Source organism: Pelecanus crispus, chromosome 6 (genome assembly GCF_030463565.1).
Source record: "Pelecanus crispus isolate bPelCri1 chromosome 6, bPelCri1.pri, whole genome shotgun sequence".
Classification (NCBI taxonomy): Eukaryota; Metazoa; Chordata; class Aves; order Pelecaniformes; family Pelecanidae; genus Pelecanus; species Pelecanus crispus.
This window is the reverse complement of record NC_134648.1, coordinates 45851012-45869809: the sequence shown is the minus strand read 5'-3', so window position 1 is coordinate 45869809 and position 18798 is coordinate 45851012. Positions and strand designations below refer to the sequence as shown.

Genomic DNA, 18798 nt, shown 5'->3' with positions numbered 1-18798 from the left:
GAAATAAACAAATCTACCTGCCACTCACAGTGGGCAGTTGAGTCAGTCTGGTCCTACCAGGCCTCAGCCGACCGACTCAGCTCTACCTCTGAGGACTTCAGCCCCCGATGGCACAGCAGATTCACTCGGAGAAGAGCATGGGGGCAACCAGGCTGTCCCTGGAGAGGGGGGACTGAGCTCAGCCCTCAGGGGATGTACTCATGAGCTGCAGGCTCAGCAGGGAGGAAGCAGATGGGGAAGAGGCAGAGTCACTCCCAACAGGCAGGTTTTGAGTAAGAAACTTTTGCGTAAGTGACCATGTCAAGAGCACAATTTGAAACTGTTTGATTATGCTGCTCAAAAGCTTGGAGCAGGCACAAATTATTAAACAGCTCCTCTTGATCCAGGAACAGGCGAATCGCAGATACTTTCCCAGAGAGGGGGAAGAATCCTGCTCAGAGACCAAGTTACGTCTACGGGAGGGTGTTGAGGAGGAGCTGCAGCAACATTAAAAGAAGCTATTCCTTCCCTGTAGAAGTGAAGAGGGACAAATATCCACGTAACTACATCGGTCTCCTACGAGGACGACTGAGCAAAACCCCATCCTGTTTCCCCATTTACGTGTTTTTGTCCTGCCTCGCCGGCCCCTTGGGGTGACACTTCACCAGCAGCAGCAGCTCGGCGGGGCAGGGCCAGGGGAGCTCCGGCCCCCGCGGCCCGCGGCCGGGGCTGCACTTCCCCCGGCGGCCAGCGGAGGCTGCTGTGGGTCGCCTCCCACCCCCAGGGCCTGCGGGGGTCTGGCCCCGACGCGGCCCGCCCCGGGCACGGCTGGCAGCTGGAGCCGCGGGAGCCTAAATGCAGCGTCCCACCTTGCAGTGATTGTCCTTGCCAAGAAAGAAAAGAAAAAAAAAAAAAAAAAAAAGCCAAGGGGGCAGCTGGCAGCTTCCTTTCGAATTAAAGCCACGAGGGAAACTCAGACCGAGCCACGGACTGGGGAACAGAGGGGAGGCAGAGGAGGATTTGGGGGCAATGACCGGAGCAGTCGGTCTCACCGAAGTCAGTGACGGCAGGGCAGCTGCGGACAGATGCTCCCGGAGCCGCGCAGTTTGCGCAGGTTGCCAGGCTGCCCGTGGGCATGCCCGGCGGATGCGCCGGCCTTCGGCTGGGTGGCCCTGCCCGGTGCCTTGGGGCACTGAGGACGGGCCGGGGCTCCTCGCAGCCCTCCTGTAACTTGCCCTCGAGTTTTGCTGTGAAAACAAAAGCAAAGCAAACAATTCCCTTCCCCCCAGCCCGAAAATAAAGCTCGGGCACCACCCGGGCTGGTCGAAAGGGCTCCATTGTCATTTTTAAATGAGATATCTTTGCAACCGCTCGCCCCTCCCCGAGCCAGCGGGGAGCCGCCCGTATCCCTGGAAGCGAGAGGTAGCGGGGAACAAAAGGCAAACTCCGAAGTGACATTGAAAATAAAAGGGAGCTTTGGTTACCCCCAGGGAAAGGTCGAGGGGGAAAGGTCGCCTCCCCGCCAGCGCACGTACTCCCGGCGGGCGCGGGGGAGCGCCCCCGGCCCCGGTCTCCAGCTCCGCGGGGCCCCCGGGCCCGGGCCGCGGCCGTGCCCCGTCCGCGCAGCCCCGAGGGCGCGGGCGAGCGCGGAGCCCCCGCCCCGCGGCGCGCCCAGGGCGGGCTGCGGCTCCCCCAGCCCCTCGCCGGGGCAGCCCGGGGGCAACGGGGGGCTGCGAGAGCAGACCCGGGGGGCAGCGGGCAACGCGCCCCCTCCCCGCCCGCCGCCCGCCGCGCTGAAACCGGACGCCGAAAGGGGCTGCGGTAAATCAAACGGCGGGTGCCGGCTGCCAGCCTCCCCCGCCGCTCTGCACCCACGGGCACACGCGTGTCCGTCGGCTCCGCGTCCGGCCCCACCCCGGAGCCAAGAGCCCCTTCCCCCGGCGCCGGCGCGGCCCCGTCCTGGCGGCACGGCTGCCCGGGCAGGAGCGGCCCTGGGCCCCGGCGGAGCCCACGGGGAGGGCGAGGGGAGGGAGGGGAGGGGGCGGCAGGGCGGCCAGGTGACCCACTTAAAAGCTGAGTTCCTTTCCGAAACACTTAGAGACGACAGGTTTGGGGACTATGAGTGTATGCGTAAATATACACTCATCCATACCCACCGCCGGAGGTATGCACCCCACACACGCGTATGTATATGTGTGTAGGCATGTCTGTGTATATATACAAAAGCACGTAACTCCTAAGCTACCTAATGACATATAGCCATATCTAAAACCAGACAAAAAGACCGACCCCGGCAGCCTTCTGTTTGTACGTATGTACGGAGAAAAAGTATTTGCGTAGGTTTTTATACCTATAAAACCCATGTCTACGTTTTTCACTACCCGTATAGAGCAACTTTTTGCAAATTAGCCGTATAGAGCAACTTTTTGCAAATTGTCTTAACAACCACCATCCAGAAATCCTCCGCAGAAGTCACCCCTGGCCTGGGTGTATCAAAGATGCTTCGGGGCGACGATGAGTCTTGTACGCGTCTACCGACACCGTTGCGACGGCGACCGTCTACTGACATTTAGGCAGCCAGATGCGGCGGACTAACGAGGACGTTACGTTAATTGCTGGCAATAACGGTGCCAGGACAAGGGGGTCAGGCGGCAGTTCATGCATCGGCGCGAGTGCTGCTGCTGCCCACCCCCGGCTGCCGGGGGGTCCATGCCTGCAGCCAGCCCCTTCCCCCCGGGCCCCCATGCCGGGCAGCGGCGGAGGGGCGCGGTGCGGCCGCCGGGCCGAGGCGTTCCCCGGCTCCCCGCCGCCCCCGCCCTGGCACGGCGGCTCCGGGAGCCCTGCCCTGGCACCCCGTACCTGGCCCCACCCTGGCCCTCTTGGCCGGGAACGGCCCGGCAAGGGAAAAGACGGGGGGGGGTGTCGGAGGATTAGGGCAGGAGGGCTCAGCCGTCCGCCAGGAATTGGGGAAGGAGGGAAAAGAGCTGCGAGGAGGCAGCGCTGCCCTCGCACAGCGCCTTGCGAGAGGGGCCGCCGGGGACTGGTGGCGAAGGGCCCCCCGAGAAAGCCCGGGTGCGAGATGCTCCACGCCCTGAGCAGCTGGAGGAGCAACTGTGCGTGCGCTGCGGAGGGGTGAGGATTTTCGCTTGAGCCTTCGGTGGTTTCGCTTGTTTTCTTAGTTTCCCACGCCAGGGGAAGAGATTTCGACCGGTGTACTGCGGGGTTTCTCCCACCCTAACGAGATAACCAGGGCAGGGGGGGGAGGCTTTCCCACGGCGGGGAACTGTCCCCATGAGCCACAGCAAGAGTTTTTTTTCCCCCTCGAGAGCTCTGTGCCTAGGGAGCGCTCGCGGGGAGCGTGTTTGGGTAGGACTCCTGCCTCACACGCCCAAGCATGTGCTTTCCAGGCAGGGAGCGGCTCCCAGCGCCCTGCCCGCGGCCGGCAGTGACAGCGACACGGGGCCGCCCTGCCCGGTCACTGCGGAAACCTCCGCTCCGCTCCCGCACTCCCGGCGCGGGCTCTGGGCACCGTGTGCTGGGCACATCTCCCATTTTGGGGGGGCTAGGAGGGCCGGGGGTGTGTTACACCGCCATGCGTAAGAAATGAGCGATGAAGTTTCTACGAGCTCGCTGAGGGTGGGTGGAGAGGGGAGACTTGCAGCAAGCTGCCCCGGTGGTGCCCCTTTTCCAGGCGCGGGGCTTTGGGAGGGCAATTTGCATCTCTCCGTGGGTGCGTTAGAGTTGTGCTGATGACAGGAGAGGAGAAAGGGTTCTGTCCCAGCTCTGTTCTTGCCCAGCTTTAAGTCGGACTTCTTCAGCAGCGGCTAGCCCCGCCGCAGAGCCCGCCGAGCCCCGCTCCGGCGGCAGGGCAGGCTGCGCGGCTGCGGGCAGGGCTGCGGGCAGGGCTGCGGGCAGGGCTGCGGGCAGGGCCGCCCCCTCGGCGCCGGGAGCCGGGGCGGCAGGGCTGGGCAGGGCGTGCTTCGTGTGCCGGTGGCTAGGCACGCACCCGTGAACCGGCCCACGGGGAGCACGGAGCACCTCACGCCTTTGTATCAAATAGTTACGCCTAGAAAGCGTCTCCCTCGTTGAGCAAGGATTTGCCTGCGCGTTGCGTGGGACCCTTCCCCTCTCCCCTCCGAGCCCAGGTGCCCCGGGGGTTTCAGCCAGCCCAGCCGGCCGCTCGCACCTGAGCACACGCCCAAGGGCTGCGCTGAACCGGGGCCGCGCTCCTGCGTGGGCTCCGCTTGCGGAGGAACGGCGCGGAGCCACCGCGGGAGCTGCAAGTGCCTAAAGGAGGGGAAAAGCGATTTGGGGCAAGGGGGCGAGTTAGGCGCCGGACCAGGCAGAAATGCCCTCCCCCCCCTCCGCGGCTCCTGCCCGGCGCAATGGGTGGCAAGGCAGAGCTGTAGCCCTTCGGCGGCTCGGGCTGGCCGAGCACATTTGATTCCCCTTGGGGAGGCACAGCAGCTCGTATAAAAAAGACATTGTTGTCTTTGGAGAGCCCTGTGCGCACTTTCAAAAGCTGATCCTTGAGTTCCCAGCCCCCGCAATCCAGTTGATGAGGAAACGCGCTGCGGTCTTGGTGGCACCGTTTCCATTGGGGTTGGCACCATTTGATTGACAAAGTCTCCCATTCTTCCACCTCTCGAGTGTTATCAAACGGATTGTGTGGGGTCAGAAGCTATTGAAGGGACGTCCGTGTAGCCGCATTCTGCAAACACGGGGTGAAGACCGTGCCTTTCTCATGAAAATGCTTCCACCAGGCAAAACGCATCTCATCTTCCCTGCTCTCCTCCTTAGCATTTCCTTTTAACTCGAGCGTTTTACTAAGCAGCATCACCAGGTAAACGAGCACATCACCAGAGGCAGCCTAGGCAGGACCCTGGCGGGGCGGCCACCCCCCCCCCCCCCGCCGGGGGCTGCGGGGAGCCGGCTCCGGCAGACGAAACTTGGGGTGGAGGGTTTGGAAGGAAGGGGTGAGCGGACGGGACAGGGCAGCAGCGAAGAAGCTTCCTCGCCACTTGGCCGCGGGTTGACTCGCCCCGTTATAGTTCATTGGGGGCGGGAAAGGAGGAGCAGAGGCTGGCCTCTTTTCCACTAGGTCGATCTATAGCGGGGCTAAAAAGTGCTGGCGGGACCCTGCGGGGGGTAGCTGTGCCTGTCCGCGCGGCGGGGTGTTTCTAAATAAGCGGTCAGACCTCCAAAGAGACTTTCAGCCCGCTCCCCAGCGACGGGGGGGGATGAAGAGCTCTCGCATTGAGTTCCCTTTACAAGACCCCGCGCAGAGTCAAGGCTGGTCTGGCTCGGGTCAATCTAACCCAGCAATGTGGCGGAGGCGATTTAACCTGCGCTCCTTGGAGCGGGAGGGTAAAGCAGCTCGCCCAGCCGCGGCCGGCGGTGGAAGGGGTCGTTCCGGCGGCGCCCCCGGGAAGGCGCAGGGGGGGCGGCGGGGCGCCTCGTCCGCTCCCCGCTCCCCGCCGCCCCAGCCGGCACCGGGGCCTCCCCAGCTGCCCCACCTCGCTCTCCCTGGAGAGAAACGGAGTCGCCGCTGCGGCCCCACAAACTGCTCGGTCGCTCCATGTCGTTCGTCTCTGGTTTGAGCCGACCGCAGTGTGTTTTTGGTGCATCTTGTGGTATTTATTTTTCTTTCCCCCCACTCCATCCACCCCCTCCTTTTTAAGGCGAATAAAACAGGCACGGAGCTGATGTGCCTGAGAAATCCGTGGGAAAAGAAAAAAAAAAAAAAAGAAAACAAACCACCAAGGCAAGGTCGAGTGTCTCTCTCTCTGTAGGAACAAAACCAAAGACCGTACTGAAAAACACGCGCAGAAAGGGGGGAAAAAAGGGGGGACGGGGGGTGGAGGGAGAGAAACGTTCCAGGGATCTGGAAAGATAAGATCTAAAGATCTGGAAAGAAAAGAGGAAAGAAAAGCTGTAAAAGCAGCCGCCTTTCTAGCCCAAAGTCGCCCTTCCCTGCCTTTGGTGACCCAGCAGACTCACAACAAGCCCACTTCGGGGTATTCAGCCTTGAGGGAGCTGGTGCCGAGAGGCAGCTGAGATGATGTAGGAGAGCTGGAGGCCTGATTGAAGGAAAGTTCCCCCGATTATATTTGTGTGGAAAAGCTCACCTCTTGCAGAGCTCTAAAGTGTAATCAAGGCTGAGGCTTACACTTGAAGGATGTTAACTCTCATACGGGAACCTACTTTCTCCTAAACGGTTTCTTGCCTAGTGAATGAGAGCCTCCCAATTGAAGCAAAATGATCCTTATGTACTAATATCAAGCACAGTCACAAAGCGACCGGCTATTTATGCTGCCACTTTAGACAAAGATATTTAGTTATTCCCGGGTAGCAAGTGCACTTTTGCATTTTTAAGCACGAACCAGCCGAGCACAAACATATTTACAAGTGCAATTACTAAATAGTTACTTGACACTTCAAAGTCACTGGGTTAACTGTACCTTCGCTGTAATTTTCTTAATATTCAGGTAATCGCTGCATTAAATTGGGTTTGCCAGGACCGTAGGCCGGGGTGTGAAACACTCAGGGGAGGTTTCTCTCCTCCACCCGGGAACACCCCGAAATATAAGCTTTGGAGCCACTGGACGACTTGGGAGATTTCTTCAAAGACCCGAGTGACATTAGCTGCTGGCTGCATGTACGTGTGTGTGGCTGTGAATGGGCTCGCTTTTGTTTTCACACCGGATCCGAGAACAGATCCGAAAGTGCCAGAAATTGCAGTTTATTCGACACTGCAGGGAATTCATTGGCAAGGTGGTGTAGCAGATGACCTGAGAGGTCTTCTCCATCCAGCTCCCGTGCTGTATAAATAACCTTAGAAAGCAGCTTCAGGTTCAGAGGGACCACGAGAGCCTGTGACAGTCTTTGCCTTTGAGAATAACGAGCGACATTTTGCGCTAACCTATTTTTCAGCAGTCTCTCGCCCCAGGCAATTAAATTACTGCTTGTTTTTGCAAACTTGCATCTTCCACCTCTCCCTGAGGTTAAAAAAAAAAAAAAAAAGCCCTAGGTGAACGGAACTTCGGGGTTTAGGGAGAGAAACGGTCCTCGCACTGGGGGTCTCGCACTGGGGGTCTTAGCAGACATAGAGAAGGTTCCCGAGGTGGTAAATCCCAAGTGCTGCTCAGCCACCGGCCGGCCGGGGTACCTGACAAGCCGGTGCGGGGAGTGCGGAGCGCTGGGAGCGGTGGCCCAGGGCGAAACGTCTGCCCTCCGCAGAGCTGCCCTCCCGGCGGCGGGGCTCCTTCCAGACCAAACTTGGGGGGGGGGGGGGAGAGGGGGACTCGGTCCTTTTGCTCACGGGCATTCAGCTCCGTCTCCCCAGCTCTCACAAAGGCTGGGCTGACAGCCTTGCCACCCGGGAGCTGATTTTAAATCCTTTCACCCAGTCAAATGGGGGTCTTTTCGCCTTGCCTTCCATTTCCCGTCCACGATATTGCCACCCCCGAGAAAAATAAAATGAGTTGTGCTCACGGGGTCTATCTCTCTCTTTTCCTCTCTCTCCCGCTCTCGCTCGCTCTCTTTTTTAAGACATTAAAAAAAAAAAAATCCTGACAAGTAAAACTTAAAGGTGTTTACCTTGTCATCAGCATGTAAGCTAATTATCTTGGGCAAGATGTAGGCTTCTATTGTCTTGTTGCTTTAGTGCCTATGCCCCGCCTCTGGTGGCAGCCTAAAACCTGGCGTCTGGCTAAAACAAACGAAAGGCAGCCCTGAGCCTCCACTCAATCCAATTAAGGCGGACTTCGTCCACTCGGTTACGTGTACATCCAACAAGATCGGCGTTAAGGCAACACCAGAATATTTGGCAAAAAAAAAAAAAAAAAAAAAAAAAAGATTTGCCTCCCCTTCCTTTTTTTTTTTTTTTTTTTTTTTTTTTCCCCAGCCGCCGAATCATGTCGATGAGCCCAAAGCATACGACTCCTTTCTCAGTGTCTGACATCTTGAGTCCTTTGGAGGAAAGCTACAAGAAAGTGGGCATGGAGGGCAGTAACTTGGGGGCTCCCTTGTCAGCCTACAGACAGTCTCAGGTTTCTCAGCCGGCCATGCAGCAGCACCCCATGGGCCACAACGGAACAGTGACTGCCGCCTACCATATGACAGCGGCAGGGGTCCCCCAGCTCTCCCATGCTACGATGGGGGGCTACTGCAATGGGAACCTGGGCAACATGAGCGAGCTCCCGCCTTACCAGGACACCATGCGGAACAGCGCTTCGGCGACAGGATGGTACGGCACCAACCCGGACCCCCGCTTCTCCTCAAGTAAGTCAGAGCCCGGGGCTGGGTGGCCGGCGGGGGGTGGCCGCGCACCTGCCCCGCCGCAGCGCGGGGCAGCGGGCGCCGGGGGGCTCCGCGCCAGGGCAAAAGTCGGTCCAAACCCCAGCCGCTCCCCCCCCGCCCTCCCGCCCCCCCAATTCCTCCTCCCGGCCGAGGATCGTGCCCGGTCTCTCCTCCCCCGGCTGCTTTCATGTCAGCCTCCCGGGGCCGCTTTTGCGGGGGGAAGGGGGCGGGAAGCCCCGCGCCGGCGGGGAGCGGGAGCCCGGGGCTCGCCGTCCAGCGAGGCGGCAGCGGCACGGCCGGGGGGCCCGGGAGGCAGCCGGCGGTGCCCGCCCGCCTGCGCGCCGCCCGGCAGCGGGCGGGCGAGGGGGGGAAGCCGGCGCCGCAGGAGCCGCGTCCCGGGCGGCGCGGGGGGGAGCGGGCGAGACCGCCCCGGCCGGCGCCGGCGGAGCCCCCGGCCCCGGCCGCTGCCGCCGCGCTGCCGCCCCAGGCACTCGCCCCGGGCAGGGCGAGGGGCGAGCGGCCGCCTTTATTCACGGGGGCTGGGCCGGGCGAGAAGGGGCGCCCGCTGCCCGCCGCTCGCCCTGGGGACGCGGGGCGTTGTTTGGGAGCGGGGGCGCCCCGAGGCCCCGGCCGGGGCTGGGCTGCCCGGGGGGCTGCGGGGCCCCGGCGGGGGCGAGCGGCGGCGGGGGCCGCGGGGCCCCGCTGGGGCCGGGCCGAGCCGCCTAAACCGTGCCGCCTTCTCCCTTGCAGTCTCCCGCTTCATGGCGCCGTCCTCGGGCATGAACATGGGCGGCATGGGCAGCCTCGGCTCCCTGGGAGACGTGAGCAAGAGCATGGCCCCGCTCCAGAGCACGCCGCGGAGGAAACGGAGGGTCCTTTTCTCCCAGGCCCAGGTTTACGAGCTGGAGAGACGTTTCAAGCAGCAGAAATACCTCTCCGCCCCGGAGAGGGAACATTTAGCCAGCATGATACATCTCACCCCGACTCAGGTCAAAATCTGGTTCCAGAACCACCGCTACAAGATGAAACGCCAGGCCAAAGACAAGGCTGCGCAGCAGCAGATGCAACAGGAGAACGGCTCTTGCCAGCAGCAGCAGTCTCCCAGAAGGGTGGCGGTGCCAGTGCTTGTAAAGGATGGCAAGCCCTGCCAAGCAGGCTCCAACACACCCACGGCAGCTATCCAGAGCCATCAGCAGCAGGCAGCTACAACGATCACAGTGGCTACCAATGGCAACAGCCTCGGACAGCATCAGAGCCACCAGACAAACAGTGCGGGGCAGTCTCCAGACATGGGACAGCACTCGGCCAGCCCTTCCTCCCTGCAGAGCCAAGTCTCCAGTTTGTCTCACCTAAACTCTTCTACTTCTGACTATGGCACTGCCATGTCTTGCTCCACCTTGCTATACGGTAGGACCTGGTGAAAGGATTAAACAAAGCAAAAGAAAAGAAAAAGGAAAAAAAAAAAAAAAAGAAAAAAAAGAGCAGATTTTCCCAGTCACACAAATCTCTGTCCTGTCCAAACTACTGGGTGTTTTTCTTTTTTTTTTTTCTTTCTTTTTTAACGCTCCCCACGCCCCCCCCCACCCCCCCGCCCCGTTTTACTGAGTGGTTCTCTGAGGACCCGAGAGAGAGAGAGAGAGACTTTTTTTAAATTCGTTTTTGTTGTTACTCTTGATGGTTTTGGGTCTGTCTTTTTCCTTTTTTTTTTTTTTTCCCCCAAGGTCGTTGTATGGGGTGTTAAAAAAAAAAATTCTGACTAATAACCACGGAGCAGTCTGCAGAAAGGGGACCATCGTTAGGCATGGTCCGAAGGCTTGGATTTCAGATGTACACTTTGCCAGCGTCTAGGACTTACATGTAAATATAGAGATTTTGGGGGATGGGGTGGTTTTCCCCCCAAAAAACGCATTCGCGTCACCCAGCCACAAGAAGCAGCATCCCCCCTCCCCCGGTCTCCTCTCCCAGCCCCGCGCCAGGGCCAGCGGATGGAGACGTGGAGTCGTCAAAGGCTTGGCTTTTATTTTCCTCCTTACGTTTGATGTGAACCTGTAGCTGTATAATGCTGTCAAAAGTTGGACTAAACCCATAGTTTTTAGTAGCCTGTATATTTTGTTGTAAAAAGAAAAAGAAAAAAAAAAATACAATCAACCAAACCAACCCCCACCTTTTTTATGGACACTGATCGCCCCGTCGTAAATCCTCTGGCAGTTTGTTATTTGCGCACGCCGCCTTTTCCTGTTGTAACTTATGTAGATATTTGGCTTAAATATAGTTCCTAAGAAGCTTCTAATAAATTATACACATCACGAATATTCTTTTTTTTTTTAACTTCCCTTTGGTTCCCCCTCCCGACCCTCCCTTCCCCTCATCTTTTTCTTTTTTTTCTTTTTCTTTTCCTTTTTTTTTTTTTTTTTTTTTTTTTTACTTGATGGAAAAACAACCCGGGATGCTGCCAAACCCTGAAAGGCCCCTGCCCCTCCCAGGGCCTGGACCCTGTTCCCAGAGGGGAGCTGCGCCAGGGAGTTAACGGGATACAGGATCAGTCCGCAGCGTGCAAAAGTGACAAGCAAACGCGTGGGATTCAGAAACTCGAGAGCGAAGGGATCGAGTCCAAATTAATTAGCCCGATTATTGGGGGGGGGGCGGGGGACACCTCAGAGACTTCTTGCTAGAGAAAGCAAAGTATTCCGGGAGTAGAAATTCAAATGCCAAAGGCACGGAGGAGAAAGAAGGTAAAAGTCTAACTCCACTAGAAACAAATTAACGAAGAATCTGCTGACAGTATAGAACATGCGGCCGATTTAAAGAGCGTCCAGTTTTAATAACTTGTAAAAAAAAAAAAAAAAGATAATAATTTCTACCAGGTTTTCCTATGTACTTGTATTTTAAGGGAAATACAGTCACCTTATTTATAATCAAAATAAAAAGATAGTTTATTGTGTACGACACGTAGTTTGAATTAACTTTCTTTATCAGACTGTATTGAATTTTCTGCACGTACCCACCTCCGCAAGCACACACACACACACGCACGACCACGCAGTTTCTCCTGCACACGTCCGCCTCCTTACCCAGGCGAGAGGTGAGCTGCAGGCTGCATCTCAGTTGAACGTAGATTGCTTTGGGGTTTGGGGTTTTGGGTGGGTTTTTTGTTTTTTTTTTTTCCTGTAGTGATTTGGGAAGCTTGTAAAGAAGGAGATGAAGAAAAAGTGCGTGTGCGCGCACGTGTGTGTGTGTGTGTGTGCGTGGGTGTGCGTGGGTGCGCGGGGTGCGCGCCTGGCCGAGACACCGAGGGGCGTTTGGTAGGAAGGCAAATATTGTGGGTAATGCAAGGCATTTAGATATTACCTTCGCTGTAAATATATAGAGCATATCAAGTTAAGCAGCTCGTATCGGACAAGCCCGAAATACGTGTAATTCGCTATCTTTCGGGTCCCAAATATCCCTTTTGTGAGTGTAACAAAATAAGAAGTCCCCCATCCTAAAAGACCTCGTAGCGTGTTTTTCTTCACATCTGCCGCTCCGTTTCGGTTTTTCCTCCAGATCCCCTCAGTTAAACCACAGAAGCGAACCGCAGTCATTGAAAGACCTCTGAATTACAGAGGTGTTATGAAATGTTCAGATTTTTTAAGATTAAGAAAGCAGCTTGCCCGGGATGGAAACATCCCAACCTCCAGTTTAAGTAGCAGCTTTCGAAAGCTCCAGTCTTTTATTTATACAAGATAGCCGGTGTTACTCGGACACCAAGTGCTAGTTTGGATGGAGATGGAAATAGACAGGGGGAAAAAAAAAAAAAAAAAAAGATTATCGGATTCTTTCTGCCTCCCCCCGCCCTTTATTTCTAACTAGAGAACATCACGTGTGTCAACAGGAATTTCGAGACCTTTCATTCTTTATATTAAGTCCTGCTTTATAAAGGGACATTCTCAACTAACCCAAAGAATATTCCTTATTTTTTTTCTTTCTCTACGCAGAATATTCGTTTCAGATCTACAACATCATGTTAAACATGGCGGAGGGCGGGGGGGGTCTGGAGCTTGGCGCTGTTATTTCTGCTAAAAGAAGAAAGTGTTGGGAATTCCTGGTCCGTGGCACAGCGCTGCCAGCTCCCGCGAAGGGAGCGAGAGCAGGGTCAACTCTATGGATTTTTTAAAAATAAGGGTTACTTTCTCCGGGATTTAATAGACAAGACCGAGGGGAAAGTTCTGTGGTTAAGTCGACATTTCCCCTTCAGATGTAATTAATGTTTGCATCCTTTCAAACACAGGAACGTCCAAAAGTGAGGAGCACTGAAAGGCATTAATACAGCCGAGAAATATTATATCCCTCCCTGCCCCCCATATTGGAGTTAGCATGTTCGATAGAGATCCAGCCAGTGACTTTTCATTATAGACTTCGGGGGAAATAAATGAATTTTATTGTGTCTCGACAACCTCATAAACACATATTTGGTGGTGGGTGTAATTACTGTAATGGATTATTATGTACACTGACTTATCTTTCTTAAACTAGATTTAGTTTCGATTAAATAAACTCGTTTCCACTTTGTCTGATGTCGGCTTAGTTTAAAGTCTGTTTACTTGTTCCACAGAAAGGTGCATTCATCTCTTTATTAAGCACTAGAGACCGAGCAAACACAGTTCAAACTGTATTTACATATCAATCAGAAGAAATGCAAACAAACTGCTCTTTAACAATTTTATAGAGTTTTTTTATGACATTGTGTTATTGCCTTTTATCATAAAATTCTTTGTATAAACCAGTTATGCCTTGATTGGGATGAAGATATTTTTCTTGGCGGGGGGGGGGGGAGTAAATACATTTTAATCTCCAATCTCCCTCGAGAACACTCACGAGAACTTAGTCACTGTATAGCTTTTCTAAATTAAACTCTGTGCCTCCGTCTAAACGCCTGCTTCTTCCAATACGCTGATTTTCAGTCTCCCGGTAATCAATGCAGAACTTGGATAATGGGATGGTGAAGGGGCGGGGGGGCAGGAGAGGGGGGGGGGGCAGCGTGTTTCAAATCTGAAATGATGGAAGAAGCGCACGTTTCCCAATATAACCGCTCCTTTACCGATGTGAGACCGTGGGCACCCCGTATTTTGAGAGATAAAGGGATCTAGTGAAGAATGGCTATTCCCTTCCACTCCCCCACTCCCTGGCACTGCCTCTAAATGTAGGAGAATCGCGGAGGGCATTTTTTCCTGCTGTAAATAGGAGTTCATGCTTGAGTGCCATGAAGTGTGCATGTAGTGGCACAGCAGGCTGTGGAAAAAAATAATAAAAAAAAAAAAAAAACCCCAAAAAACCCCAACAAAACCCAACAAAAAACCATCATCACCACCACCACTACCACCGCTACAACAACAGCAAAAACAGCAAAAGGCTTCTTCATATTTGCTGTTTCATATCAAAACGGGTCGTGGGGTGGGGTTTTGGTTGGGTTTTTGTGTGTGCGTGTTGTGGTTTCACAGCAGCCCGACAGCAACAGGGATGCTCGGAAGGCGAGGCTCGGAGGAGCCGGCGGCGGCGGGGCCTGCCCCGGGCGCTGCTGCTGCCCCGGCCCCGGGCTAACGGGGCAGCGCGGAGCTGGCACCGCACCTGCGGGGCGGGGGGCAAGCGATGGGGAGCTGGTCTAAAAGTATATTGCCTGCATCTCGGTTCAAAAGGCAGTGCAGGGCCTTAAGACAGTGTTCAAAGTGCAGATCCCAAACAATGTAATCTGAGACAGCTCTGAGATGACACCAAGAGAAGTTGCCACGGGGGGGGGGGAAGTATTTTAGGAGTTTTGTGGCGGAGCGCAGGTAGAGGGGCCTCGCTGGGAAGGCAGCCCCGGTCCAACTTGTCGTGTAAAGGCTGCCTTTACAAAGGGGACCTAGAGGTAAAGACTGAGTGACTTCTGAAGAATTTCAGTCCTTTCATGGCTGTGTCGGGAGCAAAGCTGAGAAATATTTTTTTTCTGTCTGACCCGCTGTTCCTCTCACGATCCCCTTCAGGGGGGAAAAAAACCCTCCAAACCCTAAGTAAATGGTAATACTGTTCATATGTATGAAATGTGTACAGAGATCTGACCCAGTACGGCTGTTCCTATGAGGTAGAGAGATTACCGTCTCTGGCAAAGTGGTGAATAATACGAAATTACTTTTTCTTTTTCTTTTTTTTTTTTTTTTTTTTTTTCTGGCTGCAAGCACATTAGGGAGCAGGTAAGGTCAAAGTTTTCTATATCCTATGTCTTTCTCTCGAAGGCTTCTGGTCAGCTATATAAATAAGACGGTGAATAAGATGTATTGATGTAAAAAGAAACTGAAATTCGTTTTGATGCTTAAAACAACCTCCTACGCAGAAAATTTCTTGGGAAACCTAGAGATGAAAACGTTAACTGTGACATTTAATCTTCGATGTAAAGGTTTTTGTTAGGGGGAGGGGGAAGAGGGAAATCGGTATTTTTTTTTTTTTTTTTACAATGACACAGACATTAAGCAAAGACATTTACAAATGGCCGAATGCATTACCTACGAAAGACGGTATGAATCCACTGTCCTGAGCCGGCGTATAGAAAAGGAAAAAAGTTTAAAATGTATATTCTAAAAAATGTTTACCAAGCTACTAACGATACTTAGGTCTGTTTTTACTGGCTCGCTCTGTAACTCACGCTAACAACTAAATCTGAATACGATGGCTGCTGTTTTCTGAGTTATATTTCTATTCGTTAAACACCGTGGGACTTTCCGAGTAATTTTAAAGTAGTTTGTAGGTTGTGCTTCTTTAGCAAGTGAATTTACATAGCTGATTTTAGTGAACGTGTATGACTTATTGCATTCATTCGATGAGAACTCCCCATATCATTCAGAGTAGCGCTTCACCGATACAGGGGCTCCTTAAAGTGTACAGGAAAAGAATAAAGCGCATGTACACACGAGGTTGGGTTTTTCTTTTTGTGGGGGCTTGCTTTGTTTGGGTTTGTGGTTTGGTTTTTTGGGGTTTTGATTTTGTTTTTTGTTTTTTGTTTTTTTTTAATAAAAAGATAGTCGCGATGCTTAGAAAACTAAGCAAAGTATAAGATCTTCACTTCCATCTGTTCTGGTGGGTTTCACCAGAGTCCTTCTTCTCGATCAAGTAAATTTGCAGAAGTATTAACGTGCTACAAGGCGACGAACTTACACACACCTGGGACCTTGGAGGGAACAGACTTTTTCGCTTCATATCAAAGGTGTTGCTGAAGTGGCCGAGTTCATTTCAGTGTGTTACTGACCTAATAATGTGACTCTAGGACACGGTTCTTTCGGAGTTTCTCTCTGTGCTTTTGTTCCTTAAACTTTTTGTTGTCGGTGCTGCTGTTTCTCAGAGAAGCTCTTAAAAATATTATCTTTTTCTTGAGCACCTTCTTAGTCTGGGCTTTTGCTCTTAACCTGCGCGTTACTTCAGAAACGCACTCTTGCTGCTGCGAAACGGAGTGCACGAAGCTCCCCGTCTCCTGCACCTCTCTCTGCATTAGCTCACGGCAGAGGGGAAAAAAACCCAAAAACAAGTGGATTACCGATGCGGAGCGTTTAGCCTATGTATGTGCGTCCATGTAGGAATTATGCCTAGAGGTGTGTGCATCCGACAGTGTGTGTAGGAGCTGATGTGCCCGGCATTAACTGTGGGGTCTGGGCAGCAGAGGCGGGCAGGAATGGGAAATCTCTTACTTGGAAAGAAGCGCTGCCCGCCGGCCTGTGCCTCCGCTCCGCTCTTTATTTTACACCGAGGAAATCCTCCCGCGACTTGCCGCTTTTGCCCACCCTTAGGCAGCCCCTAAGCCCCCGTCGCCTACCAAAAAAAAAAAAAAAAAAAAAAAAAAAGACAAACCGGCAAAAAAAAAAAAACAACCCCGGCAAAGTTTCCGCCGGTGCTCAGGTTCTCGGTCAAGGGGAACGGGCCGGATCCTGCCCTTTGCCCGCGGGCTCTGCGGCCGCGGGGTCTCCTGCAAGCGGAGGACGGGGTCTCCGCAGCCCCGGGCGCTGCGCAGCCCGCGGGAGCCGGCAGCAGGCGAGCAAAGTTCCCCGCCCGCGGGCTACAGGCGACGGAGGGCAGCGCCTGCCTCGCTCCTTATTTTTTAAATGGCAGCTAAGGCAGCCCTCCGCCTGCGCTGCCAGGCTGCCAGGCTGCAGGTGCTGCCGGGCAGATCCAGCTGTGCGCACCCACCGCCTCCCGTCCCTGGCACACGGGGCGATGCCCAGGCGGGGAGGGCTGCAAACGCCGGGGCCGGGAACCCCTTTGACTTTCGTCCAAACGCTGCTCCCAAACGCCCTGACAAAGTGTTGACCGCCTATGGCGCCTTGCCATGGCAAGGGCGAGTGGCATGGGGCTCGGGGCCCCGGTGCTGCCCCGTCACTGCAACACACACCACACTTGCCTAGCGGGGTAATGGCAGGGAAGTGCGTGCCACCGCCGCGGTAACCCAAAAAAGATCGAGGACGGGATGCGGCCGGATGAATTTGCATCTTCGCAAAGGTACTGTGCAAGTGCGGGGAAGGACGGAGGACAGGTCCCAGCACTGGCATCTTCTGCGCTGTCAGAGCTTTCCCTTGCAGCCACTTCCGCGGCACTCCGCGGGGCGGTACCGGGCCGCCGCTCCCCCCGCGGTGCCCGGCGGAGCGGCGGCCCCGGCCCCGGCCCCGGCCCCTGCCCGCCCGGCCAGCCCGGCGGCGGGGGCTCGCCGCGCTCCCCCGGGCCCGCAGGGCTGGGCACCCCCACCCCTCCCAGCTCGGCTTTCGTTTGGTTGGTTTGGGGGGGGGGGGAAAGCAACCCCCGAGGAAGCACCCGAGGAAGTTTGGGCGTGCTCGCCCTGAGCAGCGGCGGGGCGGCGGGGGGTGGGAGCGGGGCAGCCCGGGCCGGGCGTGCGGGGCCGGGGCTGCCCCCCCTGGGGGGGGGGCGCGGCGGGGGAACCCCGCTTCCTGCCGCCCGTTTCTCTCTCCCCCGGGCGCGGGGGGCTGCCCGCTTTCTGCCCGGTGCAGATCCCCCTTTTCTCTCCTCGTTTTTTAATTACCCTTCTGAATTTGAACGGATTGTTCTTTGGAACATATGACGGGGTTTAAAGCTCTCATTACATATCAATAGACGGAACCTTTGCATGGAGGTTGTCCTCATTCTTCAGTGTGCGAGCAATAGCTGTTGCTCCCTGGCTCCGGCTTTTCCATGGACACACAGGCGCAGACACAGACTGCTTGTCTTTAAATGGTGGCTCACGAAGCAGAACCCAGACGTGGGAACCGTGTTGTCCCGTGGGGCTCGGGGGGGTGCTGGTGGATCGTGTGTTTTGTGCCTGGCGTCACGGGGAGGCTGTGCGCGGCGGCGGCGGGGCGCTGGGACACGCCGCGATTCTGGGGCAGGGGCAGGGGCAGGGGCAGGGGCAGGGGCAGGGGCAGGGGCAGGGGCAGGGGCAGGGGCGAGGCGCTGGAGCTGCGCTGCCGTGGGGAGGGCGGGCGTGTTCGCGTCGTGGAAGTCCGGGCACGGCGTGGGGTGTGCACGGAGTAGGCTCCGCGGTGGTGGCTGAAGGTGTATGCGCTGGGGGGTGGCGGGGAAGAGTGTGCGTGTGTGTGTGTGTGTGTGTGTGCGTGTGTGTGCGTGTAGCGGGGGAGGGGGTGTTTGTGTGTCAGTGCATCGCCCTTCCACAATGGCAGCGTAATTATCTAGCTGAAACATTCTCAAATGGCAAAAAGTTGCAAAATAGATCGACCTCCCTGAGATGAGAAGGAGCCAGTTTCAGAGCTGTGCAACCATCATGCTTTTTTCAATACATTTTAAACAAGAGGATCTAGCGAGTGATTCCGATTCAATACACATAATCAGTTTGGAAGTCCTATTTCCATTTGAAAACAGGCCTATTTGCAATCATGAGGGCCGGACATGCTGGAAGATACAGGACGCATTCAGAGTAGGTGGTAGGTGAGAGAATCTACAAACGAGCACCAAATATTTTCTTCCCGCTGCAGACCTTTTACACGATGCTTTAATCACGATCTACTTTTAATCTAATATTCTCTTTGAAAATATGACTTAATTGCTTTAGAAAGCAAGGTTTTGACCTACCGCGAGACTCCCCGTTGGGGGGGAAAAAAAAAAAAAAACCCGACCAAGAAAAGCATGGTGATTGGAAAAGCATGTTGATTGTCCTATCAGTCTCTTAGGGTTAACGGTCATTTAATCAAGAATACACCGCGTAAATGATTCCGCAGAAAATGGTGGTTTTTGAAGTAAGGCCTGGCGGAAGGACAGTGGCACGGGGGGATAAAGAGGAGCTAGCGCCCGCCGAGCCCAGAGCCCGGCCGCAAAGCCAGCCCTGCCCCGGCGAAGCCCCATCCGCCGGGCGCCGCAGACCGGGGCTCCCCGTGGTCCTGTCCCCCTGGAGCCGCGTCCTCTCCTGCTGAGAGAGTGGGAGAAAGGATGCACAAAAGCCACACCGCAGAGCTTGGGGGGGGGGGGGGGTGATTTGGCCTCAGGGAAGGCAGACACCCCCCCCCCCCCACGCCCCGC

General features: G+C 55.4%; 1 protein-coding gene across 1 annotated transcript; it reads left to right on the top strand.

The window, feature by feature from the left end:
• The first annotated feature begins 3058 nt into the window (after window positions 1-3058).
• NKX2-1 (NK2 homeobox 1) lies at window positions 3059-9701 on the top strand. Its single transcript, XM_075713003.1, has 3 exons — window positions 3059-3111; window positions 7886-8262; window positions 9031-9701. The coding sequence occupies exons 1-3, from the start codon at window positions 3059-3061 to the stop codon at window positions 9699-9701; spliced, it is 1101 nt and encodes a 366-aa protein (XP_075569118.1).
• The last annotated feature ends 9097 nt before the right edge of the window (window positions 9702-18798 follow it).

Bases quoted from the DNA above. Each gene is read 5' to 3' on its own strand.
- NKX2-1 (XM_075713003.1), top strand. From the start codon at position 3,059: ATGCTCCACGCCCTGAGCAGCTGGAGGAGCAACTGTGCGTGCGCTGCG. The intron at 3,112-7,885 runs GTGAGGATTTTC...TTTTTTCCCCAG, and splicing joins TGTGCGTGCGCTGCGGAGGG to CCGCCGAATCATGTCGATGA. The intron at 8,263-9,030 runs GTAAGTCAGAGC...TCTCCCTTGCAG, and splicing joins GGACCCCCGCTTCTCCTCAA to TCTCCCGCTTCATGGCGCCG.